Raw genomic sequence first — 27892 nt, 5'->3', positions numbered from 1 at the left:
AACCTGGGGTGCGGGCACCCCCTGGGGGTGCGCCAGACTTTACAGGGGGTGCGCGGAATGTTGTTTGTGTTGAGGTTGTGACCAAAATTCAGCTTGGGAACATTATAATTAGGTCAAATCTAAACCAAATTAAAACACATTTTGGTCCCCATTTAAAGTCGTTAAGCTTTTCATTAATATCTCAAGCAAAAATCATTGTGATTCATCACCAAAATCCTTTTTTAGTCCTTATACACGTTATACACGTTGGGATGGGGGTGCGCGGCTAGTCTTGTGAACAGGTAAGGGGGTGCGCTGAGAAAAAAGGTTAAGAACCACTGCACTAGAGGACTCATTTCAAAATAGAATAGTAAATTTAATGAGTGAACATATTAAAACTTCTGAGAGAGAGAGAGAGAGAGAGAGGGAGGGAGAGATTTGGCGTTTTAAAATCACATTTAATACTGACATCAAGGTCACAAGGTCAACATTAGTAGGGATGCTCTGTGTCATTAAGGTCTTGTAGTGCGATAGCGCACCTGTGAGGGGCGGTTCGATTTTAACCTGTTTCCATACTGTATTACCCTGCCTGCTCCCGTGTACAAGCAGCAGGTTTTTGTCAAGCACCGCACACAGCGATTGACATCATAACTGCACATGTGAAACGAACTAGAACTAGTTCCAGGGCGGGCTGGGCAAATTGAACATACCGGTACTTGAAGTTTAGACAGAAATGGAATTCTCGGATGGCAGAACTGGCCACAAGGGTCGGAGTGTTCATGCTGCTTCACTTCCACAGACAGGTCTGGAATTCTAGTTAGCCTCAAACCAAGATGGCGGACTGATGGTGCCTGGTGAACTGTTGTCTGATCTCCACAAACACTGTTCATTAAAAGCCGGACGGACCGATTGGAAACACAGTAGTTACTAAACCACACGTGAAGCAGATGGAAGATACCCCACGGCGTAGCTTTCAAATCCCAAGGAAGAGCAAAGAAAAGAGAGGTTGTGCATCCTGTTTCTATACTACTTCTTTGAGTTAGCATGGCTAGCTGGCACCACGCTACATTGTTGAGTAGTGCTAGACTGCTAACGTTTGCAGGGTCGGTCTGCATGTCCAGTTTGGAATAACTAGGAGATAAATGGGCTGTTGGATAACAAGTTACAGTTTGACGCATGCGACCTTCTGGACGAAATGTAGTCTCGTGCAGTGTGTTGCCAGTACGTTTGCTTTGAAGTAAATCTCAGTATTGTTATTACGCTTACATCCGAGGTGCTCTCTGCTTCTGGTGTTGTGCAGTCGCACTGAATACTTTAGGGCTATCATCTCATGAATTTCTTCTTAAAAATGCACAGTAAATGTTTGTTTGGAGTGGTTCCATGTAACAACCTGATTACCCTCCAAATTTGTGATTTCGTGTGGGCATTCATGGCGCTAGTCACGCCCCCACTATGAGGCTACACCGGGCTACACCCAAGGTGTAGTGTAGCATCTGTAATATGTCTCTGTTTACAGTATCTTTAATGTTGTTATCGCCTGATTGTTTTAAACAGACCATACCAGCAGCTGTCAAACCTTGTGGATAGGCATAGATAGGTATGTGTGTGTCATGGGTAAGCGGTTAGGCCGTCAGACTTTTAGCCCAAAGGTTGCCGGTTCGACTCCCCACCCGCCAGGTTGGTGGGGGGAGTAATCAACTAGTGCTCTCCCCCATCCTCCTCCATGACTGAGGTACCCTGTCCATGGTACCGTGTCCCGCACTGCTCCCCAGGGGCGCCACTGAGGGCTGCCCCCTTGCACGGGCGTGGCATAAATGCAATTTCGTTGTGTGCAGTGTTCACTTGTGTGCTGTCACTGTGGAGTGCTGTGTCACAATGACAATGGGAGTTTGAGTTTCCCAATGGGCTTTCACTAAAGTCCCCCCTTCTCTCCTGCCTTTTATAGCTCTCTTCCAGTATGTATCGCCGGGGACCAGGGAATACAATGACATATCAAAGATCATCACCTCTGGTTATAAGGACCCTTCGTCATGGGGAAGCTACCAATACACCAAGCATTGCCTCGTCCACAGTGAGATTCAAGAGAAAGACGTGAGTTTTCATAGAACCCTTGTCATTATTACCTGTTTGTAGATGGAATACACAGGTGTTGGACAATACCAAACACCAGGCATTTTAGTGTGGGAAGTTTCATGGCTCAAGTGGACCAGCCTGTTAGCCAACCTTTATTAATCGCACATTGCACCAGTAAAGTGAAGTGTGAAGGTTGGATGCAAGAAAGCGAAGTGAAGTGAGAGAAAAAGCTGTCTGAATTTTCTGAAAGGGATGTTTGGGTGCTAACCCCGAACTGTATCCAAAAAACATTAAACCACAGCTGTCCAAATCACGGTAGAATTTAAGTGCTCCTGAACTCTGCTGTTTCCACCAGAACGGTCCATTGGGGGCTCCACAGGGTCAATATACACGACCGGTCACCCAAACATCCCTCTCAGACGGCTTCCTCTTGCATCCACAGTTAATCCTGTTGGATGAGGTTCATTCTTCTTGGTGATATGCAGACATTACCTTGGATGCTGTGGCTCTTGATACATCACAAAGACTTGCTGTCTCGGTCGAAGATGCAACAGTTACACGCACACCAAGAATTTCTCCGTTTTGAGCTCTGATATGTCACCCATAATGATGTGTGCATTGCAACATTTTGAGCAAAACTGTGCTCTTACCCTGCTAATTAACTCTTAACACTTCACCTTACTGGTGCAATGTGTAATTGATGAAGATTGGCCCACAGGCTGGTCCACTTGAGCCATGAAACTTCCCACACTAAAATGACAGGTGTTTCAGTTATTTTGCCCAACCCCTGTACTATGCTTTACATAGACATGCATGCAGCATGAAGGACTAAGTTGTATCCTAAGTTGAGACTTTCTTCAACTATGTGCACTTGGGTTGTTGCAGTTCATTGAGAAGAGACGGGAACTGAAAATGGAAGGCCGGTCAGAGAAGGAGATGGTGGAGTCTTACTGCTTTCTTCTTTGTGAAAGCTATAAGGTAAATACATGTAACTTACTGAAAAGCATACACATACCTGATGTTGTAAAGACTAGTAACAAAAATAGATCAAAATAAATGATAATGACAAAAATCTGAGGATTGATTAGTGTAATGGAGGCTAGCTAGCAGAGTTGGCGTGGAAAGTATGGTGCTGTGTCTCCCATTTCCGGACTGATATAGTTGACGAGGTCGCAGGTTCGCATCCCTGAGGGGGACGAACAGGTGCAGGAAGACATCCGTCACTAGTGTGACCAGTCATCAGATAAACAAAATTAAACTGAAGTACCTGCCCCTGTATATTTCAGCATCAACCTATGGTACAGTACGTTCAGCATGTGCTTATCCAAAGTGGCTTCCTGTACAAACAACGACAATCGGTAGTGTGCAATATGTCCACAGGCAAACCAATGTCCGTTTGATAGATGGTTGATCGAATCAATGTCAAACTGTTCTAGTAAAAGTAAAGCTATAAATTGTATGGCTGGGTTCAAAACTGCATTCACTATGCAATGTAAGTTGTAGTTTGAAAAAAAAAACATGTAATCGTTCCAAAAATGTGCAGCCTGATTTCCCTGGGGAACGTGCCCCATATAGATCAGCTATGCACAGCCATGGACCAGGAGATGCACAGTCATAAAAATAATAAAAACCGGGAAATCACCACACATGGTGTGCAGTGATTTACTCTTTCTTTGTGTGTGTGTGATTTGAACTGGTTCTGACCCAGGGACCAACATTCAGAGTTAGGAGTAGCACGTCCCTCTGTATTTGCCCGTATGGTAATGTATTCATGTTCCCCACACCCAGTACTTTCACAAGCTTCTATGTTCACGTGTAGTCTATATATATATATATTTTTTTTTTCAAACGGTTTCCATTACTTCTGTTTTTCAGCTGCAGTCCATCAGTGACAAAGGCCTACATGTTGGACACAGTTGGATGAATCTGCTGGGAAATCCCGCAAAGGGTAAGAGAATCGCATCTAAAAGACGGGGTGATATTGGTTGGTAGAATGGAGAAGGTGGCCTGCACACCTTAAATCTTTGTTTGCAGGTGCAGCTATCTCAATGGAAATCACTTGAAAATTATAGAAGAAGCACAACACTGCTACAATTATTACGGTCAAGGTTTTGATGTGAAAGCTGACGTTTCAGTCACCGAAAAAAAACCACCCTTGACCGTAATTGTAGCAGTGTTGCGCTTCTTCTATAATTTTCTAGTAGTGGCGCAACGGATCATCATTGATCCGTGGTCCGTTCGGACCAATCATTTCGGTTCGGCACACACATGGTCCGCGGATCGATTTATGAAATTGTGCGCATGTTCAATCTAGTCGTTTGGGACGTCTACCTCACGCACTGCATGGAACACACACAACAACACAAACTGTTCCCGAAATCTTGCCTGTGCCATAGTTGCAAAACATTCTGTGTGATAGCCTACTGTAAATGCATTTTGAAGACTGACTGTCAAACTCAAACTGTCAATGTCTAGAACTACTCTCGCTAAATGTTTGTGTTGCGATCGGTTGAGTTCAGCGCATTTGCGACGCAGTGAGATATGCTCATGTAACGTACCGCGATTGTCGCGTGTGATATAAAAACTTTGGCAAACTGAATTCATTTCGTGTTGTGACTCCTCTGACATTTTGAGGACAGCGAGCAGGTTAAATCATCTGGTTAGACATTCTGTGCGCTCTGATGTCCCTGCAGAGTCTCCGCCTTCTTAAAGCAGCCGCTGCCCTTTTTAACAGTCAATGCCGATTCTCTCTCTCTCTCTCTCTCTCTCTCTCTCTCTCTCTCTCTCTCAGAAATGCTGAACCGCTGAGGCAATTGTGTTTCAATAAATGATTGATGCATTTATCTGCATTTGCATGTACAATTAAGGACATGAGCTCTGGTCTATGCGCCATCTGTCAGTAAGTCACAAGACTTTAAGCCATTATTTTGGTAGTGTGCATATTCTGAATTAGACATTTTGATATAGATTAATCTAGATTAATTTCATAATTGCAATGAGATTAATCTACATTCAAAAAATAATCTATGCCCACCCCTAACAAAGACACAACTTATGTTTATTTGTCTTATCGATTTTTTTTTTTTTGCTGATCCGAAAAATGATCCGATCCGTGGGCTCTGATCCGAGGAACGATCCGAACTGTGAGATTTCTGATCCGTTGCACCCCTATTTTCAAGTGATATTGGTTGGTAACAGAATGACATCCAACAGACAGGGTTAGCAGCCTAGACTGTGTACTGTAATGTTAGCAATGATTTTAGTCATGCAGTAAGTATCCGAAAAGAAACTACGGGCTCATTATGCCTTTTATGTTTTGCTTTCCAGGTGTTTACTTGAGCAAGTACTCAGATTTACTTCAGATAAACCCTTTTGAACCTGGCATCACTGGAGACATTGTCATCTTCAAAGTTATAAAGGTACGTGGGGGGTGTTAAGTTGTGCTGTAATGCTTCTGAAGAAGTCTTCAACATAATAAGGAATGATGTAGTTTGACTGATGAGGTGGATGTTACTCGCAAATGACAAAAAACGGCGTCTGCGCCTACGCTTTAAACCTGTGTATTGCTTGGTGCGGCCGCTCCCAAAAAAGTAGTAATCACTTGAGGTAATGAAAACAGGAGGAGCACACAAGGCTTGTGTAAAAAAAATTATATTGTAGCCGAAAATTTGCAACAGAAGTCAGAGGTTAAAACTGGAGCAACAGACGTTTCGGACCTAGTCCATTCTCAATGTCTCCAGTAGGACATATCTCATGTGGAAATTAAAACCAAAGTATGGATCAGAATATCAATCCAGATTTTTGCACCACCGTAATTTCTGAAAAATGCGTAATTTGAATTACATAATTAAACTTACTTTTATGTGGTAAGCTTCACATATAATATAAGCTTATATATCTGCGATCTGCGGCGTGAACACATCGGCCTGTTTGCGAGTAGGTACGGGAGCCGGCACTGGCACGGTTTTCAGGCGGCTTGAATGCGCCAATACTTAAAAGGCCTGATCTTTGCCATCATTTTCTGAAGTCTTTTTTTTATTTATTCTCTTCAGGGTAAAATGAAGAGCATCACTGATAACATGTCCAGAAGTCTAGATCCTACCCCCAAGTTTGACAGCCACATCTCCAAGAGCTTTTCGCGAGTGGCGTCTCACCGATCCTACAGAGCCTTTGAGTACACCCAGGTATGATACACAATTTACAGTACAATATGAGATCACCTAGGTACGATACACAATACACAGTACAGTATAATATCACCCAGGTACGGTACACAATTCACAGTACAATATAACATCACCCAGGTACACACTTCACAGTGTCGCCCAAGCTCATCGTATGATGTGTAATATGACTGCTTTGCTTCATGCTTGTTTAAATTCTGCTACATCTCTGCTGATCTCTCCTGGTAAATTAACACCTCGGTTCTGGTAAAAAAAAAGGCCCAGCAGCGATTGCACTTCCTCGGAGTACTAAAGAAAGAACATCTTGACTCAAGCTTGCTGGTGACCTTTTACTGTTCCACCATAGAGAGCCTGCTGACCTACACAGTGTCAGTGTGGCACTCAAGCTGCACTGAGGCTGACTGGAAGAGATGGCAGAGGGTGACCAACACAGCGCAAACAAATTATAGGCTGTCCCCTACCTCCCATAGCCACGATTTACAACTCCCGCTGCCTAAGTATAGCCAGAAGTATCATTAAAGACCCCTCACATCCTGGCTTCCATCTCTTCACACTGTTGCCCTTTGGCAGGCGCCACAAGGCATCACCAGCCAGAACCAGTAGAATGAAGGACAGCTTCTTCTACACACGTTACTACACTGAACTTCCACTTGCTGAATTGTGTTCATCTGTAAAGGACTGTGCACCTTGTAGGGAAGCTCAAATCTCAGTATACTTTGTATAATGACAATAAAGGCTTTCTATTTCTATTTTTATTCTATAATACTGTAACAATATACCTAGGTATTTCATAGGGTTAAGTGTCACAACCTGGCTCAAGTGGCATGACGCAGAAAGGGGACAGACAAGAGGGTAAACGTTTACAGATCTTCTATTTTTCCTGTAACTCCCAATCCTAACCCGAGACCCCAGATAGGTAAAGGGAGAGAGAGAGCAAGAGTCGCCTCAGCCAGCCTACAGCCTGCTGCAGCGTGGGCCCTGGCTAGCTCTCACAGGCAGACAGACAGATGGACGGACGGACGGACAGACAGAGCTCATTTTAAAGGCCAGCCCAGGAGTCATCCAATCAGCGCAGCACCTGAAAAGAAACACATGAAAAAGAAAAGAATCACTTGTACACTCATAATTGGCCAATGTGGCACTCTGTTCTTTGTCTCCCTTTTGCTAACCAGCGATCTATTTGGATGCCATTTCAGTGTTTTTGTTTTAATTCTCAAGGACTAATAAGATTTGAGGTTCTCCGTCACAGGAAATGAATGATAACTACTACTCCACAGACGCACTAATGTCAGTTTGCTTTATCCTTCCTACAGCAATACTTCTATGAGTATGATGACATTGATGTGCGTACCCGACCCAGGCACATCTGTGCATATGCCGTGGTGTCCTTCAGTTTCAAAGGAAAAGATTCAGCCCCTCTCACCAAGCCCTTGCCTCCCGTTAGGTATGGCTTCGTCCTTTGAAAATTGCATCACGTATTGCTTCATCGTTTGATATTACATCCATTGTTTCACATCGAAAATCTGTTTTCCATGACTTTTTTTTTTCTTTGCAGGTCCAACAGTTTTCCATCAGGGAAAGGTAAGATTTCATATGTTTTAAGATGCATGCAAATGAGTTGGAATCATACTGGACTATACTATTTCAGTTTAGCACTCTAATATACTTTATTTATAATTATCCAATTATATTTTATTATATACAGTCCCAGGAAAAAGTTTGTACACCCTTTGAAATTTCTTACATTTCTGTCAAAATTGATCATAAAACATGGTCTGATCTTCCCGGAAATCACAAGAAGGAACAATCAGAGTCTGCTTTAATTAATTCCACCCAAACATTTACATGTTATCATATTTTCATTGGTCATAAGGCCATAACATTCACAGGAGAGCAGGGCATAAGTAAGTACACCCTTGCATTAAGTAGGTTTTAACCCTCAGTTAGTTGCAATATCATCAACCAGACTTGTCCTGTAGTTGCAGATCAGATTAACAAAACAATCTGTTTGTATCTTGTCTCCCTCTTCTTTAGAGAACTGCCTCTCGTCAGCAAGGTTTGTGGGATGTTTGGAGTGCATAGCTTTCTTGACTTCATGCCATATAATCTCAATTGTTTTTTGTCAGGGCTTTGACTGGGCTATTTCAGAATTTGTATTTCATTATTATGAAGCCATTCTAAAGTCGATTTGCTTCTAAAGTATGGGTTGTTGTCACATTTCAGTACCCATACTCTTGCGTGCTTCAACTGTGTGACAGACTTCCTCACGTTTTTTCTGTAAAATATCACAATAAACTTGAGTTCATTATTCCACTGATAATAGCAAACTGTCAAGGGCCTGAGGCAGCAAGGTAGCCGCATATAATGATGCTCCCGCCACCATAATCAGAAGAGGAGATGTAACCAAGAATAGCTAAAAATGGGATTCATTCTGCCAATCTAAAATTAATGGGGTTTCTGTCCCAAAAAATATTGCTGCACCTTTGAGGTTTGCGAAAAAGCATTTATATGTTTCATAGAATTACTGCAAAATATTCTGTAGACCAACGTTGAAACCAAAGTTGAATTGTTCAGGGGAACACACAATGTCATGTTTGGAGGAGAACTGGAGAACCACATCTTCACCAAAACATCATCTCCACCTTTGAGTATGGTGGCGGGAGCATCATTATATGCGGCTACCTTGCTGCCTCAGGCCCTTTTCAGTTTGCTATTATCAGTGGAACAATGAACTCAGAAGTTTATCGAGATATTTTACAGGAAAAAAGTGAGGTAGTCTGTCACACAGTTAAAGCACACAAGAGGATGGGTGCTGAAATGTGACAACAACCCATACTTTAGAAGCAAATCGACTTTATAATGGCCTCATAATAATGAAATACACATTCTAGAATAGCCCAGTCAAAGCCCTGACAAAAAACAATTGAGATTATATGGCATGAAGTCAAGAAAGCTATGCACTCCAAACATCCCACAAACCTTGCTGACGAGAGGCAGTTTTCTAAAGAAGAGGGAGACCAGATACATCCAGACTGTTTTGTTAATCTGATCAGCAACTACAGGAAACATCTGGTTGAGGTTATTGCGACTAACTTAGGGTTAAAACCTATTGAATGCAAGGGTGTACTTACTTATGCCTTGCTGTCCTGTGAATGTTTACATCTTATGGCCAATGAAAATATGAAAACTTGTAAATGTTTGGGTTTAATTAGTTAAAGCAGACTCTGGTTGTTCCTTCTTGTGATTTCCGGGAAGATCAGACCATGTTTTATGACCAATTTTGACAGAAATGTAAGAAATTTCAAAGGGTGTACAAACTTTTTCCTGGGACTGTACATGGGTTGGTTTATTATGATGCTAGCCGAATGCGCACGCAGCCAGGGATCCCAAAATGCTACGTGGCTAGATGTTTAACATTGGAAGTTACATTGGACCTAGGTAGTGCTTTCTAAGAACCTGTTTTGTAGTCGGCTGGATGTTGTAGCGGTTTCTGTAGTTTCTGTACGCCTACCAACTCCATTGTGGGATAATTATCTTAACGTGAGTACATCAGAATCGATTCCTATGCTTTGTAAATGAAGTTTTATTGTATCACACCAATCACACGTGAGGAGAACGTTTGAGTGACTGTAGCTTCCAAACAATCAGAGACTGCCGCCGGCCGCGAAACCCCGCCTTGTCAGCAGTGGCTAACACTTTGCAACACAATATAGCGTTTTTCAGAGAACATGGCACAGAATCCCGAGCGACATGATCGTATGTTCTTCTAAATGGTGTCACCGACATTACAGCGTGCGAGAAAGTGGATAAAACCGCCAGCCGAGAAGACAACAGGTTCTTGTCATACACTGTGCAGGGCTCCAATGGCACTTCCAATGATAAACACCTAGCTGCCTAGCATTTTGGAATCCCTGGCTGCGCGCACACTCAAAAGTTTATAAATATTCAAAATGTATGTATATTATATGTATATTTATTATCATTAATATGTGTCTATGCAGTGACTGTACATACAAGGCATGAAAAGCTGTGATATTTGGCATGTACAGTACATAAAGTTTTTCCTGTTTGCTTTTTGCCTTGTTTACTATAGGAAAGAGCAGCTATGACGTGTGGAGTGGTCCTCTGACGAACGGTGGAAAGGAGGTCTACCATGTGTCCTTTCGCTCCCTCTCTCAACCCATCCTACCATTTAAACTGTAAGTTCATAATCAGGGAAGTAAAAAAGAAGTAAACACAAACATCAGCAGCATGCCCTGCCGTTTTCTGTCCTGGGTTGCGTTTCTCAAAAGCGTAGTTGTTAGCCAGTTAACAACTTGGGTAGTTGTCTATGGGAAATTGCATCGCAAACAACAAAGTAACTAATATCGTTAGCAACTACGGTTTCGAGAAATGCACCCCTGGACTTAGCTAGTCTGGACACTACACACTGTCAATTTCTTGTTAAATGCCTGATGGGAGGTGAAAGATTCTATATTTTTCTGTTCTGTTGTGTGACCAAGAGTGCTGTTTGTGTTTTTAAAGGCCGGACAAAATTGAGATCGGCACGGTGATGCACCTTGACCAGGTGAAGCTGAAGGTTCCCCCCACTCTCTTCTCCTGGGATCTGTACAGTGGCAGCCAGGAAGGTCCTCTCACGCTCTTTCTTTGCCCCTCAACTTTGATAATAATAATGTCATGCAGCATAATCATTTAGCATTCTTTTGGTAAAACACAATTTCCAACTTCTTTGCCAAACTTTTTCTCAGATATAATTTGTGACCTCAAAATTGATGTAGCCCAATAATTGCCTTTTTTTTCTCCAGAAAAAAATGTTTTTGCTACTGAGTAACATCAGCATGCATTTCTTTACAGTATGTAAGAAAGGCACCCACTGCTGTCTTTTCGAAGTTGTGGACAAAAACAAATATGGAAAGAACTTGACTGTTTTGCTCAACAAGTTGGAGCAGGAAAAGCTGGTAAGTAATACCATCGTATTTTTTTGGTGGAATGTGCTTTTCATGAAATCTGCCATATCGAGGCAAGGTGCAGCATATACAAACTTTGAAACTGACAAAAATGCGCTGAAAGCCTTGGTATTTGGTTGGATATTGTATCTACTGCAATTTTGACATAGCAATAGCTCTATCTTATGACTAAGCCTTGTGGTCCAAATGTGAGTTGTTATGATGACCATTTTCAGTCTAAACTCAATATTGACAAAATATGTAGTTTCTGCTCTTTACCTTTGTAGGGTAGAAATGGTGACCGAATTTAAGCTGTTCTGTATTGTTTTGCTTGGCAGGTCCTTGTGAATACAGTTACTGACCGAGGCTTCTTCTTCCTGCTGTCTTCAACTCAGCTGGCCAACCCTAGTGGTATTTTCACATTGATTACTTCTGTAGTATAACTTACTTTATTGAACGTCATACATGGTTTCAAAAAATAATAATTGGTGTTATTGTTGCTTTAATTGTAAACAGAGAGACGAGATGGATGGAAAGGATCACATCTGCAGGCCTTGTTTGTCTTTCCTGAGTCAAGAGATGTAACAAAAACTTGTGAGTATTTCTTGATTTTGACATGTGTTTACCAGTCACCTTCCAGCAGGGGTGGTCCGGGGCAGTGTTAATTTCGTCAGCTTTTTTTTATTTAGTCTTAGTCTTAGTCACAATGACGAAAATTGATTTTAGTCTTAGTCATATTTTAGTCATTGCCTCCCCAATTTAGTCTTAGTCTTAGTCAAAATGACGAAAATCAATTTTAGTCATAGTCAAATTTTTGTCATTTTAGTCATTTTAGTCAACATTTCAAATTTTAGTCAACATTTCAATTTTTAGTCATTTTAGTCAATATTGTGTAAAATAAATAACCTACAATGGCTATTGTTATTTCACAAAGTATTACTAATATTGCCTATTGCAGCAAATATTCACCTTGTTACTTGGTCATTTTCCACCAAAACCCAAATCAGTAATTTCAACATCATAGAGCAAAAGAGCATCACACACACACACACACACACACACACACACACACACACTAGGGGTGGGCGGTATGGACGGTATACTATCGTAAAAGGTATTTTTTCCACCAAGGTATGGATTTTGGCCATACCGTTCTACCGTGATATAGCGCATTGCATCCTGCAGATGGCAGTATAGACAACGTTTTGAACATCCACCCGACTGACTGTCTGCCTCAAGTTGTAGCAATGTGGTTGTAGAGAAACAGCACAATCATTTCCTTTGAATAAGCTTCAAGTGTAAAATGTATGGTTAGTGTAGTGAACTATTGTTTGAAATGGTATGTGATGGCAACACATTTCGATTCTGGACTCCACAATTTACTGGGCACGATATGCAAGCTAGCTAGCTAACAGCCCAAGTCATTCATGTCTATGCTGGTGTCTGACAAAATAAATACTTAATGTGCTAACATTGGTTGCCTTACATTTAACACATTGCGCCAGTAGTAACAGCTGTATGTTACTATTTCCAGTTGAGATAATATCATTCATCATATCTGACTGGGTGTTAGTAACTAAAATGACCGTTCACTGTTTAAAATGTGGCATTAGCGATTTTGCTAACGTTAGCACGCTAACCGCTGGTGCAGTGAAAGCTGCCATTGCCATTCAAATGCATTAGTTCTGCAATGCATTGCTAACTGCCTCATGTGAAAGTTCGTTTTTCTTAACTTTAACAATGACAGCTTAAACCATTATGCTTGGCATAATCACAGATGCAAGCACACATTTCAAAATTACCATAAACAACTCCAGAAATAGAAAAAAGTTGCAATGAACGATGTAGTTGATACAATCCACGTTCAGTACTATTTACTCTCAATGTGTTCAGTTTGACACCCCTCCCTTTTCCCCCTCTCTACCCTAGTTTAACCCCTTCGACACTTGGTGAAATTGACAGTGTTCTATTGGGTAGCATTGCATTGCAAAATGCATTTTACATAGGCTAGTTTTTGCTTGTTTTTAAAAAAAATGTAGGCCTAATGGCAAGAATTCACACATATATGAAAGGACATTGTGTCATTTCCAAAAATCAAATGCAAAAAGGTAAAAAAAAAATGTGTTTTTTTGTCATTTTGCAACGCTTCAATTTTAAACAAATGTACAATACCGTGATATATACCGTGATACATACCGTGACTAAAATTATACCGAGGTATACATTTTTGGCCATAACGCCCACCCCTACATCTCTCTCTCTCTCTCTCTCTCTCTCTCATCACACTACACCTCTCTCTCTCTCTCTCTCTCTCTCTCTCTCTCTCTCTCTCGTGCATTAGAAGCTGCTGCATATTATATTTCATTTTGAGTTTGATCACGGAGGAAGCTACATGCTCTTCTTCACCTGACCTGCAGATTGCCGGCAGTGGGAAGACCAGACATCCCAAGTCTGCATGAATTCAAGAAGTCTCCCTGATAGTGGCTTCCCGATGACCACGAGTCAGATAAAATACTGCTGATGTTAGACTATGCAAGTTAGCGGTTTTTATTTTCAATTGGCAATGCGAGCAGAGAACGATAATGACTCGTGCGGCATGTGTGGAATAGGCTTAAATAGATTGCGCGAGCACACTTCGTATGCCCTGCAAAAGTCCCAGGAAAAATAGTTAGGCAGGGGTATGCAGACTGGACGATAGAGAGGACACGCACATACAAATATTTAAACACTAATGCTGTTTTGTTTGTCGGGGGTGTCGAGGCTCGATAAGCATGACCTGGAAAGACTTTTTGGAACTTAGGAAGACGCTGAAGACGCACGGAAATGCTGTCGACTTCCTTGGGTCTTTTAGCGTTGCTCTCGACGAGAACAAGTTTCAAATGTCAACAGTTTAAAACTCCTTAGCGATCGCCCATCCATTGATTCTTTTCAAAACTAGGCTACAGTAGCCGTGCCTCTGTTACTTTAGACAGGCCAACTTTCCCCCTGCTGGCGCGCGCTCCCGCGGTGACTGATTTAAATAAATTCACAAATCCTACCTTCATGATTTGCTTGCTGCCTACTCATATGGTTAAACAACAAATATAGCAAACATTACAAAAAAAGAACAGACAACGAACGCCGGGCTAAGACAGCCTAAGTGAAAAGGAGAATAGTGGAAGCTCGAGGAGGTTTACTTTAGAATGACAGTATCAGAGGAGGATTGGCGCGACTGTCATTACCTACTGCAGAAACACATGTCTTCGTCATGGATAAGAGGGTTGTTGAACATGTTTCAAAATGAACACTTCCCTCAACGTCGGCTATTTTTTCTCTTTTTCTGGGAATGTTTAAGGACCTAAACTCAACTTAAATGGACTCACTGAACTACTAGGCTACAGAACTACTGACTGAGCAGCGCCATGCATTGGTTGCCAGCAGATAGGCTACAAGCGAGGCAACACAGCGTGAGCGCGCAATCACCTATGAAGTTCAAGACACTTAGGCCTATATTACAATTACAAATAACAAATTAATTATAAATAATGATATATTTTTTAATGTCCATTCGTCCATGGCTTTTAAATTTCGTCTCGTCTTAGTCTCCTTGACGAAAATATTTTTTTATTTTCGTCATATTTTGATATGCTTGAGGCAATTTTTAGTGCGTCATCGTCTCGTCATCGTCAAGGGAAACAGGGGCGTTGACGAAATATTTTCGTCATCGTCGTGGTTGACGAAATTAACACTGGTCCGGGGGGCTGGCCAGTGAAGACATTGGTCATGATTTTATCTATAGCCACATCCTAGTTAAATTTACTCAAGTATCATTTAAATCATTTTAATTCTTGCAACCTCAAGAGGGGGCAATGGCTCCCTTAAACCAAATAAAGCTAATGTACTTTGACTTGCACGTTTAGACAGTAATGCACCATTCTAGTTCCTGTGAATGTATAAATCCTCACAGTTATGAATTCTTACTGATATACAGTGTTGTTGTTTGTGCTATGATTGCTCCTTGCAAGGCCCAGCTTGAAACACCTCGGATGGCTCATGGCAAGTGCCTGGGATGAGAAGTTATTTTCCCACACACCGCGCTCTCCCTTTTTGTTGGTGTGTCTCTGAAAGTCCGACAATGTATGGGAACATGGAGCAGGAAAAAAAACACTGGCCCCTACTGTACATAAAGGAACGTGTTTTTCTTTTTTTCTGTCTAGCATTGAAGCCCACATCAACTCCCGGTCATCTCCAGTCTCCTCAGACGTCATCCATCTCCCAGCTCTCCCAGTTTGTCCCCGCCCTTCACTTTGCCCTCAACAAGGTACGATTAGGGATGCACCGATACACATTTTTTAACTTCCGATTCAGATATCTAAATTTGGATATATGCCGATACCGATACTACCGTACTCCGATCTGATACCAAAACCACATATTCTGGGTTTCAATTGGAGGGAGGCCCAAATAGACTATTTGGTCAGAAAAGGAAGTCAGAAGAACAGAAAAAAATAAGTAAAAAATAACAAGTAAAAAAGTAATTATCCCATCCTGAAAACTAAGTGTTAAGATTTCAGATTAACATTAAACCTGGCTCAATGTCAGTATCGGAAACTTTGAAAAAATCTCTGAATTATGTTGATATCTGAACCTGATACCGATACCGATATCCCATCCCTAGGTACGATGCACTCCCCAGACAACCCCGCCGGTGAACCCCAGCATCGCCGTGGAGCAGCAGCTGCACGACTACCTGAGCGGCCAGCGCGACGGCAAGCTCCTGCCCCGCGTACACACCGACTACGACCACAAGCTGGACGACCGAGAACGCCTCTTTCCAGCTCCGCGGAACAAGCTGAACCTGGAGGCCTACTTGAAGTCTTACATGTGCTGCCCCAACCTTTACCACATTCCCGTCACCAAAGCCCAAGTCATGATGACGGACTATCGGCCGAAGGCTCAGGAGTGCCGCCGTGCCGAAAGCAGTGCTGCTGGAGCGAGTGTAGCTGAAGACCCAGAAAAGGTCGCGATGCTTCTGGCACTTATACAGAAGGAGAAGGCGGCGAAAGTCTCCGAGACCTCGACAGCCATGACCTCGACAGCCATGACACTGAAGAGGAAGCGGGATGAGGAAGTGGCGATCGCCAGAGGGAAATGCGCTAAGAAGAGCACACTTAATCATGAGGACACGGCAGAGGGTGAGCTCACTTACAAGTCTCTTAAAGTTCATCATCAAGCTTTCCCTGCGAAAAAAAATCCTTTTTCTTTTAACCCTCAATACACTAGAATTAGGCCTACTCACATCATAACTTCATATCCCTAGAATGCTGAGACAGAGGGGACAAAGGCTTCTTCCCATTATCCTAACTGCCGTCCTCCCTTTGCCTGTGGTTGGCCTTGTGATGACGTCACTGACGATAGAAGTGTATTTCAATATAAATGCAATTTTAATGTCATTTTGTAATTTGCATTCGGGACGGTACATGAAGAACAGTCCCCAGTTGTTGTGGCTAGCTGACAGTGGGGAAATTGTACTGTTTTCTCCTCGGAGGCAGGGCGTCAGCGAAATGTGAGGCCACAAGCACAGGCCGAGGACAGGAGTCCGCATATTGGAAAGAACCCATGGAGTAGCAGTCAGATCCCACGCACATCCAATTTCTGTCAGCCGGGTGCAGGGGCAAAATTTTAAGTTCATGTTGGGAAGAACCGCACACCGATGAGCTCCTTTCTATTTCATTTTTATTTTGGTGATGTTTCGGGCCACCACGATCCTTCCGTAGACAGTGTGCGGTTCTTCCTTTCCTTACATAGCTCATGGAGTAGCTCTTTAAAGGTACACTGTGCAGGAAATGTTCAAAGGTACTACAACTATGCTGCTCATTGAAACTGAGCTGCCTATTGCAGAATGTGATCTTTTCATGAATATTTGCAAAATAATAAACTAAATATTTTCTAGTCCATGTACAGTCATTTTTGCAGTTAAAAATGGCTATTTTTGGAAATTCAAAATGACGGACCATGGAGAAGATCCCCCTTTTCATGTATGAAAAGTGCAATTTTTCCAGTCATAATGAGAAGGAGAAAGGAGAAACCCGTGTTTTAGGCCCTGCCATGGCCAACCGGTTGGGCACTTGCCTGCCATGTGGCCGGCCCGGGTCCTTTGCAAACCCTTCCCTGTCTCTCTCCCAATTGGCTTCCTGTCCACCTCTCACACTGTCTTATCAAATAAATAAATTTAAAAAAAACTGTTTTTTTTGTTTTTTTTACATTGATTTCACATTATAACCTCAGGTTCCTCTCACCCCTGTATGTTGTCTGTCATTTGGAGCTCTGCTGAAGATATTTGGCCATGAAACAACTACCGTTTTTTTGTTTTGTTTGTTTATTCTGTTATATCTTGAGGTCTAATATGCGTTTTCTCATTCATTCTTAGATGATTGTCTATCAACAAGTTCTCCACTGGCTGACGTTTTGGAGCTTGTAGGAGGACTGCGTGATACTGATCTAAGGAAGAATAAGACGGAGGGTAAGTTAAAATATCGAAGAAGGATATGAAGAGTTTCATGGGCAAAATTACGTCTGCATTAGTCTATGCATTTAGTATTTCATTATTGTTCAGATGTGAATTCTTGTCATTTAAATATCTGGAGAACATGCCTTTTACCTATATAAAATGTATTTTGCAATGCGCAATACAAAAAAATGTATATTTCCCAAAGCCATTTTGCAACGAAGGTCTTGCGTTCGGGCCTCTGTGGACGAGGACTGCAGAATCAGTACCAGTATTTAAGGCTGGGCAACCTTTCATTGACAAGACCCAGCGATGACTGGAGCAGTCGACATGTTTTTTAAATGTTTTTTCTTAATTTTAGTGCGCAAAGAGACTGTTTCCATCCACATGCGTTTGAGAAGTAGCTGGTCCTAAGTTGAAACATTCAACACATTAGTAGGAGTCAGATGAGATGAATATTCATTCCGAGCGAGCCAAGGAAGCAGAGTTCATGTTGGCACTTTGGCACGTATTAGGCAGTGATGGTACAAGAAGGAGATAAGTCAGGCTCGTTGTTTTCCGGTATCCCGTTGACGTCAGGTGAACGCCCCTTTAGGAGACCATCCGAGTTTGAGAGTGAATTACGCCTCTAGAGTGCATTTGTGGGATTGAATCCTTGGATGACAGTTCAGATTTCGGATGTCAAAATGCAAATTGACGTGTGTCCTCCTCGAAATAAAACAAAGGGGTGAAATAGGTTTGTGTTGTGTCTTATTCATTGCACATCATCCAAAGACGGAACACAGGTGTGTTTCACATACTATTTAAGTAGGCCTATGCCATCGTATATTTTTGGGTAGCAGCAACTGTGTAGATGAGGTAATTAGCAATATTACATAACATTGGTTGCTCTTTCTATCGTAATTTGGCGATAACGTCCAGCATGTTCACAATGTAGGCTAGCTTCAGCGCAATTCACTGACAAAGGGCTCCCAATTCCGCGCACTTTTCAGGTCACGGTATTTCCGTTACTGTTTATTATTCCTTTATAGGCCTACTGTTGTGCTGATTTCGCTCACACTTGCAGTCCTGGCTTTACTGCTGCAGGAACTGTGATTAGTTTGGTCGTTGCTGTGGAAACGGTTGAATAATTGTAGTCCTAAAGTTAAATAGGGAAGCGGCCAGGGCGAGTTTGAAGCCAGAATGTCGTCGTGAAATTAAAGTTCCATCTCTTTCCAGCTGCCGTTACGACACCCTTCATTACAATGCTGTCTATGGCCGTTTGACTCGGTTTTAAATGTCATCACCGTTTCAAATTGTAGGCCTAGGTTATAGCCTTGACATCTCTTTAGTAGGCTATTTCATACACATATGGTGTCCCATGTAAAGTGTTACAGACTTCTCGCGAATAGGCCTTTTTCCTCACTGCCTATAGCCAAAAAAGGGGACAACTAATGTGGCTTCACTGACAACTGCAACAGTTAGGCTACTGCAAGCAACTGATATCTACCTGGAGTTGCATAAACCAAAATACGAAAAGTGCATTAAACACCGCACACTGTGTAGGCCTAGGCCCTACTGTTCTCCCCCCCTCTTCAAAGCACGCGTTTCGCCCGGTGCGTCTTCAGGTTCCCGAAGACGCACTGGGATAAGAGCTAATCTGAAGACGCACTGTGCGAAAGGCGTTGCTCGCTCAGGGGAAAAAATACAAAAGTATCCAGTGTGCGATGTTTAATGAACTTTTCTTATTGATCAAGTTTTTCTGCCTTGCACCTGGAAGGGTTGTGCACAATACAAGGACTTCCATGCACAAATAAATAAATACTAGGCCTATATATATGACAGGATATTACAATAAATGTACAATGAAAACAACGTGAATGTCAACTGGGATTACTATAGGGCAGACAGTTACCATGAGCGACGCGTCCCATCCCATCCGTCTCCGCCACGCCTCTTCACAGACTACGAATCCCACCTCAGCCCTTTGGATGGCGGTAATACGCAACCCTTGTCAGCTGTCACCAAACGCAACAGTAAGAGAAGAAGAAGGGGGGACAACGCCCCCTTAGGAGACCCAAACTTGAGCACATCCATTTACATTGTGTGGGCGGAGTTCAGGGTATCTCCTTCTTGTACCATCACTGTATTAGGTATCAGGTAGGGGCGGGCAATATCGTATGGGTGTGGCCATACTGTAAATTCTGGGTCATGCCGCAAATGTTGTCTAGCCTAGCAGATTCAATTTGTGCTGTTTCAAGTTTGTTTTTTGTTTATATTATTTCACAGATGACGGTCCACAGGCAGCTTCCTCATTGGCTGACGTTATGAGTCTGGCAGGACTGTGTGACACAGACTTGAGGAAAAACAAAACTGAGGGTGCGGTGAAGCTGATGGAGATGCTAGACACCATTCAGACAGCCACAGTTGACTCACCCTCACTGAGCTTTGATGAGGGCATGGAAACGGAAATTATGGAGGAGGAAGATGACCAGCCGGAGGAATCGCTAGAAGATAGTCGGATTAAGCTTGGTCTGCCCATTAATTGCGACATCGACTTACGCAAGCAGCGTATGGACAAGGACGATTTTGCTGACTGCGAGGTACATGTACTTGCAATTCACAGAATTCAGAGTTGATGTTACAAAAAAATAATTAACTTGTATAATGAACTAATTAATAATAGTCTTTGTAGAAACGGGTAATTGCCTTAACTAAGGTTGAAGTAATTCTCATGATTGCTGTATTGTGCATAGGTTGCGTCTGTCGAAAGCATGAGCAGTTTGGAAGCGTTTAGCCCTTGCTCCGACCACGGTCTTCAGCGAGGAACCAACCTCCTTGGGGAGAAGTCCATTCCCTGGGTTCTCATTCCCATCACAGGTACTATAGCAGTGGGAGGGAACATTGCCTTGAAGCCATTTTAGCCTGTAGCGACATATACGCTGCATGCTGGCTCTTGAGATTTTAGTTTTTTTTAATTAACAATGTGGATATGTTAGAGCTGTATGAACACATTCCAATCCAAAATGAGGGTCCCAGCTTCCAAATGCAAATCATTTCATATCTTTATGTGCTTCAGAAGAAAATTGTTTTAACACATTTTAGTCCAAGTTATCCTCTGATGTCAGAAAAAGGGGAAAGGGCGAAAAGGTTTTTCTATTGACCCAACCTTATTTCTTTATGTTCCAGGCATCAAACCTGGAAGATACACCCAGCGACTGTGGGACAATCCACAGGATCCACGATTGATGTATGCCACAACGGATAGTCTTCAACCTCAGCAAAAAGCAGAACCTGCCACCAAACTTGACCCAGATTCAAGCTATGAAGAACCTCCTCAGCCAGAAGCAGAAGAACCCCACAAGGAGTTAGTGGAGGAAGTGGCTGAAAAGGTGGAAGAAGGTGATGCAGAAAAAGACGTGCATCCAGAGAAGGTGGTCTGTCAGGTGGACAAGAATTCCACTGAGGAATCAAAAGAAAAGAACTCGACTGAGGAATCAAAAGAAAAGATTTTGACTGGGGAATCTAAAGAAAAGAATTCCACGGAAGAATCTAAAGGAAATCATTCCACAGAGGAATCTAAAGAAAAGAATTCCACTGAAGAATCTAAAGGAAATAATTCCACAGAGGAATCTAAAGAAAATAATTCGACCGATGAATCTAAAGAAAAGAATTCAACTGAGGACTCTAAAGAAGAGAATTCGACTGAGGAGTCACAAGAACAGAATTCGACTGAGGCATCAAAAGAACATAATTCAACTGATGAATCGAATTTGTTGTCGTTGTCGTCGTCATCGTTGTCGCCGCCACCGTTCTCACCCTGCCATGTTGATCCAGGTCAAAGCCAGAGTGTGGTGGACAGTATTGTGGACGAGCAGCTGACGGACTTCTCAGCAGGAGTCATGAGCCTGCTGAAGAGGAAGCAGATGCCGTACCAGGCCCCTCCCCGGTGCAACTCCGCTCTGGAATCGCAGCCCAGGACCCACGTGAGGCCGTTCTCCGATTACATCTCACAGCATCACGAACCAGTGCCACTGTACGGCTTCGTCAGGACCCTGCGTAGCAGTCTGACTTCTTATATCGATTCACACCTCAGAGTAGCAGCGCCTGAGCCGACGGCTCGGAGCTCTGCTCTGAACGCCGTCTCTCCACCTCACTCCAGTCTGTCAACCATTTCTACCCCAGCCTTCTCCAGTTCGATGGCAAGACCAAGTGTTGACTCTCACCCTGATTTGCGTTCACTGCCTCCTCTCAGCGATGCCTCCAACGATCCATCTTCAAGTCAAACTCATACTATACATTTACAAAGTCTACCTCATCCATCTGCCAATGAAGAAGAGACATCGCCACAACCGTCCCAAGATGACTGTCTGACATTGTCAGAATGGCGGCTCGATGAGCACACAGAGCAGGAAGCTGCAGAAGGGGACTCTGGCTTTTGCACAACAGCCAGTGCTCATCTTCCCACTGAAGACCCCAAGAGCTTGCGTGTGGAATCATCTCCTCCTCCTGCTCCTGCTCCTCCTCCTGCTCCTGCTGATGCCACTTCACTCACGAACATAATAAACCAGCTAAATCCTGAAATGTTCAGCAGCTTGGTAGAAATCATCAAGGGTGTGCGGAAGAACGCTGTTCACTTCTACATTCACTCTGGTGATTCGGGGGAGGACGTGGTCTGCAGGGATATCAAAGTAAGTTCAAATTTGGTTCTCTTTCAGTCGACTCACTCGACATCTTACTATGGGTTACGCCCTCTGTGTGACCATTTGCCGAAGCTTGCTTTCAATCATGCCTTTAGGCCGATGAGCTGTGTAACTGAGGAATCCACCCCCTTTGAATATACCCCAGCTACGGGGGCTCTGAACGGGTTTCTCTGATCACTGTCTCATCATTGATATTTTTCGAAATGCACAAGAAGCCATAAATTCTGCCAGTGTTTGTAACCAATGCCACTGTATTGTGACAGTTGTAGTAGTTGTAGTTGTAATTGAGCAGTATATTCGCGCGGTAAATGAAGACTTGTATTCTGTGCCACAGGAATATCTGCTGCGACAGGGAAATGCAGAGTGCAACCCACAGCGTTTTTTGGAGAGCAGGGGTGATAAAGACAAACTGCAGGTCATCATCAGAAATGAGGACATTGCTTCTGAGATTCATAAGGTAAGGTTGTGACGCACAAGTGTCAACATATTTCATAACAGAACTTATTTCAGACGTTAGACAATGCAAGTATACAATACATGTATATTGTGTTGCTTTTAGTCAAGGAGTAGGAGAAGCAAAGTTTAATGAGACGTCCCAGGGCTACTTTTACTGCCGTCTGGGACCATTGAGTTTTGTGTTATTTACAGCTGTGCAATCGTATAAAAGAGAGAAGGAGACAAGAACCAACGATTAATCACAGATTTTTTAAATGGTTTGCACGACTTTCAAAAATTTGGCAGGACAGGTTTTATGTAGAAGGGTGTCAGCATACTAAATGTTTTGTGTGTACAAGGACAATACTTAGATTGTCAAGTAAAACTGCATAATCTTAAAGACCTTAATTATTCCCCTCTGCTTCATTAAATCAGATTCCAGAACTGGTGAAACTGAAGGAGTTGCCATTTGTGAACTTTGCTGGAGTGGACAGTCTAGAAGACGTGAGGAACAACACGTATAACGAGTTGTTTGTGTCTGGTGGCTTCGTCGTCTCTGATGAGTTTGTGCTCAACCCAGACTTCACCACGTGGGGTGAGTACTGACATACTGCAAAAGTATGTGACATATAGCAAAGCCGCTGTAATAAAACGATTATTATGAAATGCCTGCGAATCATATTTGAGGAGAATATTTCCTTTTTTCTGCACACCTCTCAAAAGTTCATATTTATATGGGGGTTCCTCAATATTTTTGGATGCTTTCTCATGCTGTTATTTAAGAGGACATATAACAGGAAGGGAGTGGGAGAGAAAGATGGGGTAGGATTGGGAAGTGACCGTGGGCCAAGAACTTCAATTAGAGTTGTGCTCTTTAGTGTTTTCTGTGACTGCAAGACAACACAGTTGTATTTCCAACAGTTCAAAATTCCATGCACAGCTTCTAGGTGCTGGTAAGCGCAGGAGTGTTCAATACTTCAAAAGAAAGACGTTTACCGCACACTTATTTGACTTTTTGCTTGTGTATTCAGAGCAAACGACGCGTTTCGCCTCTGTGTGTCATCGGGTTCGCTCATGCCTGAGTAAATGAGCGAAAAGTCAAAGAAGTGTGGAGGTAAACGTCTTTCTTTTGAAGTAGTCAACATTTGTCATGAAGTGAAGAAACTCTGAAGTGCTCAGGAATTGTTGAAAAAAATCTCGAAGGTGCTCTGGTGTGGGGGGAAAAAAACAATGTCTTGTCAAAAAGGGAGTCCAAGGCACTCCTCTTGTGCAAAAATGATTAAAAAGCATTTATTTAAACATGGCTATTCATTTATAAACATGAGGGCAGAGACCCACGCGTAGCAGCTCAAGCCTTCTTCAGGGTCCCTAGCCATGTTTAAATAAAGGCTTTTTGATCATTTTTGCACAAGAAGGGTGTCATGGACTTCCTTTTTGACAAGACATGGTGAACATGTGTATTTCCCTCCAACAGAGAGACTGCATAGGCTTCTGGAGTGTCTGGAGAGGATGAACTCGCCTGAAACACCCTGGAGGTGGAAAATTCACCATAGGACTCTAAAAAGACTGAGAGAACAAAGCCGGTAAGTTTTTGAATACCCTATTTTAACCTTTTTGATCGACTGTAACAGTTTGTTAGTCTTCCTGGGCTCCTGTTTAAGCGTCTTGTAGTTGTGGGATTGATTTTTTTTTTTTTTTTTTTTTTAATATTAATCAAAATTAATCACAGAAATTTCCACAAACATTTTTTCATCACATTTTAATTAATATGAAGTAATTAACTTCTAACTTAATACTTAAAATAATATTTTCAAAGTGTTTACTTTACATGGTTTGGCTTCTGTCTATTTATGTCCAGAGTTAACGGTGATGCCTATGACTTGTTAAATGTGCTGACTGCCTATCAGAAGAGGCATGTGGTGGAGTTCATGCCTTATCACGAGTGCGACACCCCGGGTAACTCTGTGAACACCCTCACCTGCTTGGAGAAGCTACAGTCTCAGCACTCACAACACAGACATGTCATTTTCCTAACAGGTTAGATCAAATATGATTATTTTTTGAAAAGTATATATAACTTAACGATAAGACAATATAATAAGATAAGATAATAAAAAGTATGTATGTTACAGGCCATGGAAAAACTGTAAAGATCTATTTTTGTATTTCTCAGAGTGTCACTTTGAGAAGTTCCAGAATTACAGTAGCAGCGGAGTCATGGTGGCCACTATTGATGATGTCATCAGCAAGTTGAACACGCTCAGTGGACTCCACGATGGCCAGCCCAAACCACCACTTTTCCAAAATCACCCTGCAACACCATTGGGTAAGGCCATGCCATAGTTGTCTGGTTCTCACCGACGGTGCGCGTGTGTACACAAACTACCACCAGGGGGCTCCGGAGCTACACACACACACGCACCGTCGGTGAGAACTAGGCTAATGCCACAGTTGTCTGATACACATTTTAACAAGTACTTGAGATATAACTTACAATGACCCGTATGTGTTTTTCATGTACGATAGCTGTACCAGCGCACAAGAATGAAGTGTCAGCCATGACATCAGAGCAATCCCTGACAAGACTCAACTTGGCTGCTGCGCGTGGGAAAGCAGATGAAAGGCGATGTGCCCCTCTGCCTCCCCCACCAGACTCCAGCCAGACGGATCAGTTGGTCCCAGATAGCGGTAACTCACTGCTGTCCCTACAGCCCTCACCACAGCCCATGATCCCTGCAGTCTCTCAGGACCCTGACTTGGATGCCCTCCGAGCGGCCATGTCCCAGGTCAAAGCAGCCACAACTACGGCAAACTCAGATAGCAGCACCTCCTCACAGACTGATTTTAAGTTGATTACCCACCAGAGCTTCCTTGGTGGGGTTTTGCCACCAGCTGAATTGTGCACCACCACCACCACCACCAGCAGCAGTACCTTGCAGCAGAGTGTCACTTCTCCCACACCCTCATCATCATCATCATCATCACTCTTGCCTTTACATGGTGAACCACAGACGTCAGAGTCTGAAGTAGAACGTCTTGGGCTCCTCAGTACACATCCGCGCCTTTCACAAGATAATCTCACGTCTTCCCAACAGGTGCAGGAGACCACAGTAACGACTTCCTCACAGGACTGTAGTGCACCCGCCTCGCCACCAGGGGACAGCACCACTGTCAGCCGTCGGGATTCCTCATTGGGAACGGAGTGTCTTGTGGCCTCGCGCGCCTCAAGTGATATCGTGTCGACTTTCGGTAATGCAGACCAGAGTGTAGCAACAAACACAGTTTTTGTCTCGCAAACTGACACTTTGTGCGGTGTGACACAAGACGGTACGACCAGTGTCCCCTCAGTGGGAGCTGGTGACGCAACCTTTCAAGAAACGATTAAAACTAAAGGAGGAAGTAGTAGTCTTAATCATCATCACCGCAATGGACCACTTCTTCCAACCCCTCCAAGTCTCACTGCTGCTAAAAATGCCCATACCTCTGATCCTGTTCCCACTTCTACTTCAAACAACGTACCCAGCATTACCTCCAAGCAGGAGTTGGGAGAGTCCCCTTCACTTAATAAACAACCTGAGGAGTCTCAGGTTTCAACCCTCGGAAGCAATGCCCATGATGTTGTTTTGCCGTCACATCCAGGCACAGCAGTAGCCACTAAAGAGGATTCAGCAGCTGCGGCTCAGCAGACCGCAGGCGCGGGCATGTGGCCGTACCCTCAAGTCCCGCCGGCGGCGGCGATGGCGGCCATGGGCGGCCTTCGCCATGGCATGAACACTACCAACAATGCTCCCGGCGGGCCAATGGCGGCCATGATGTTTCAGCACATGATGGGGGGCGGCTTCGGAAACCCGATGGGAGGCCTCATGCCCCGCCCAGACATGATGCCCATGCCCGGCGTTCCCATGTCGCCCATGGCCTGGGGCGGGTACTCGAGAGGAAACGCCTCCGCTGCCGCCGCCGGCATGTGGGGGATGCAACAGGGTCTCCCGTTCGGACCCATGTATCAACAGACTCAGTTCATACAAGGATTCACTTGGAGGAGTGGTTTCTCTGGCCAGGGCAACGGGTACCGCCCCTGACGGCTTTGCCTAACAATGTGTATATAGTTGCTTCAGAGAGATGTGCAAAAACTTTTTTTTTATTCAGCTGTGTAAATAAGCAGTTTTAAATGTTAAATCCTCTAAAACTATTTTGTGTATAAAACATTAATTTTAGCGTTTAGTTTAAGTGTGAGACTTACATGATTATTGTTGACTTAGTTCTTGTCAGGTTGCCTATATTGTCTGAAAAACCTCATACACTACATTTTTTAAAGACTTGAACTGTATCAAATGACATTAAAAGAGTCAAATGTTGGTAATGCAATCATGGAGTCTTGTTTTCGCTGTGTATTTCTATAGGGTGCCCATGCAAAAATATCTACAACATATCAATTTATTTACAGTTGTGTGCATAAAAATAGCAGTGCTTTCACAAAGACAAGTAAATGTCAAAATTCTTCAAATAAATTGCACTTTAATGCCCCAAAATGCTTGAGGACACTGCATCCACTGCACATTGTATTTCAAAGAAAAAGAGGGTGAAGTAATGGGAGAAGTAATTAAATTTGCGGAGCATCCTAAACTAATATTTGGTTGCTAAACCATGGTTTTTAATAACAGTTCTGCATCTTTGGTGCATGGAGTGGACCAAAGTCCGGCAACGGTCAACAGGTATTGCAGCCTAGGTTAATTGTACTACATTCCACATTTCCTTTGTCTTTCTTGGTTTTTCCTCATTAACAGCCTTTTTCATGTCAGCCCACAAGTTTTCGATGGGATTAAGGTCCAGGAATCTTATCTAATGGTGGTGCAAGTATCATGATGGGTATGTTTTTGCACTACTTTTGTACTGATGTTGGTCCTATTTACTGCATACCAGGGATCATGGATCAGTTGGAGTACATCGGATACTGGAATAAGTATACTGAAGAGGACTTGCCTTTGACGTGGATGTATCAACAAGACAATGACCCCAAAGCCCAAACACACCAACAAGTGAGCAGAATCATAGTTCCAGACCAACTGCATCGAACTAATGGAGTGGCTAGCTCAATTCCCGGACCTT

At 43.1% G+C, this 27892-nt stretch overlaps 1 protein-coding gene across 1 annotated transcript; it reads left to right on the top strand.

Moving 5' to 3' along the window:
* The first annotated feature begins 598 nt into the window (after positions 1-598).
* tasora (transcription activation suppressor a) lies at positions 599-27151 on the top strand. Its single transcript, XM_063215258.1, has 25 exons — positions 599-984; positions 1925-2070; positions 2938-3030; positions 3928-4000; positions 5380-5471; positions 6105-6236; positions 7550-7680; positions 7792-7817; positions 10330-10435; positions 10761-10864; positions 11091-11194; positions 11521-11593; positions 11699-11776; positions 15379-15482; positions 15840-16356; positions 17592-17684; positions 19938-20251; positions 20405-20528; positions 20838-22339; positions 22686-22808; positions 23222-23381; positions 24261-24369; positions 24645-24823; positions 24960-25112; positions 25313-27151. Exons 1-25 carry the CDS (start codon positions 927-929, stop codon positions 26863-26865), a joined length of 6147 nt encoding a protein of 2048 aa, XP_063071328.1. The 5' UTR covers positions 599-926; the 3' UTR covers positions 26866-27151.
* The last annotated feature ends 741 nt before the right edge of the window (positions 27152-27892 follow it).

Source organism: Engraulis encrasicolus, chromosome 14 (genome assembly GCF_034702125.1).
Source record: "Engraulis encrasicolus isolate BLACKSEA-1 chromosome 14, IST_EnEncr_1.0, whole genome shotgun sequence".
NCBI lineage: Eukaryota > Metazoa > Chordata > Actinopteri > Clupeiformes > Engraulidae > Engraulis > Engraulis encrasicolus.
The sequence above is the reverse complement of the archived record's forward strand: the minus strand, read 5'-3'. Positions and strand labels throughout refer to the sequence as shown.

Bases quoted from the DNA above. Each gene is read 5' to 3' on its own strand.
- tasora (XM_063215258.1), top strand. From the start codon at position 927: ATGGAAGATACCCCACGGCGTAGCTTTCAAATCCCAAGGAAGAGCAAA. The intron at 11,195-11,520 runs GTAAGTAATACC...TTTGCTTGGCAG, and splicing joins AGTTGGAGCAGGAAAAGCTG to GTCCTTGTGAATACAGTTAC. The intron at 11,777-15,378 runs GTGAGTATTTCT...TTTTCTGTCTAG, and splicing joins AAGAGATGTAACAAAAACTT to CATTGAAGCCCACATCAACT.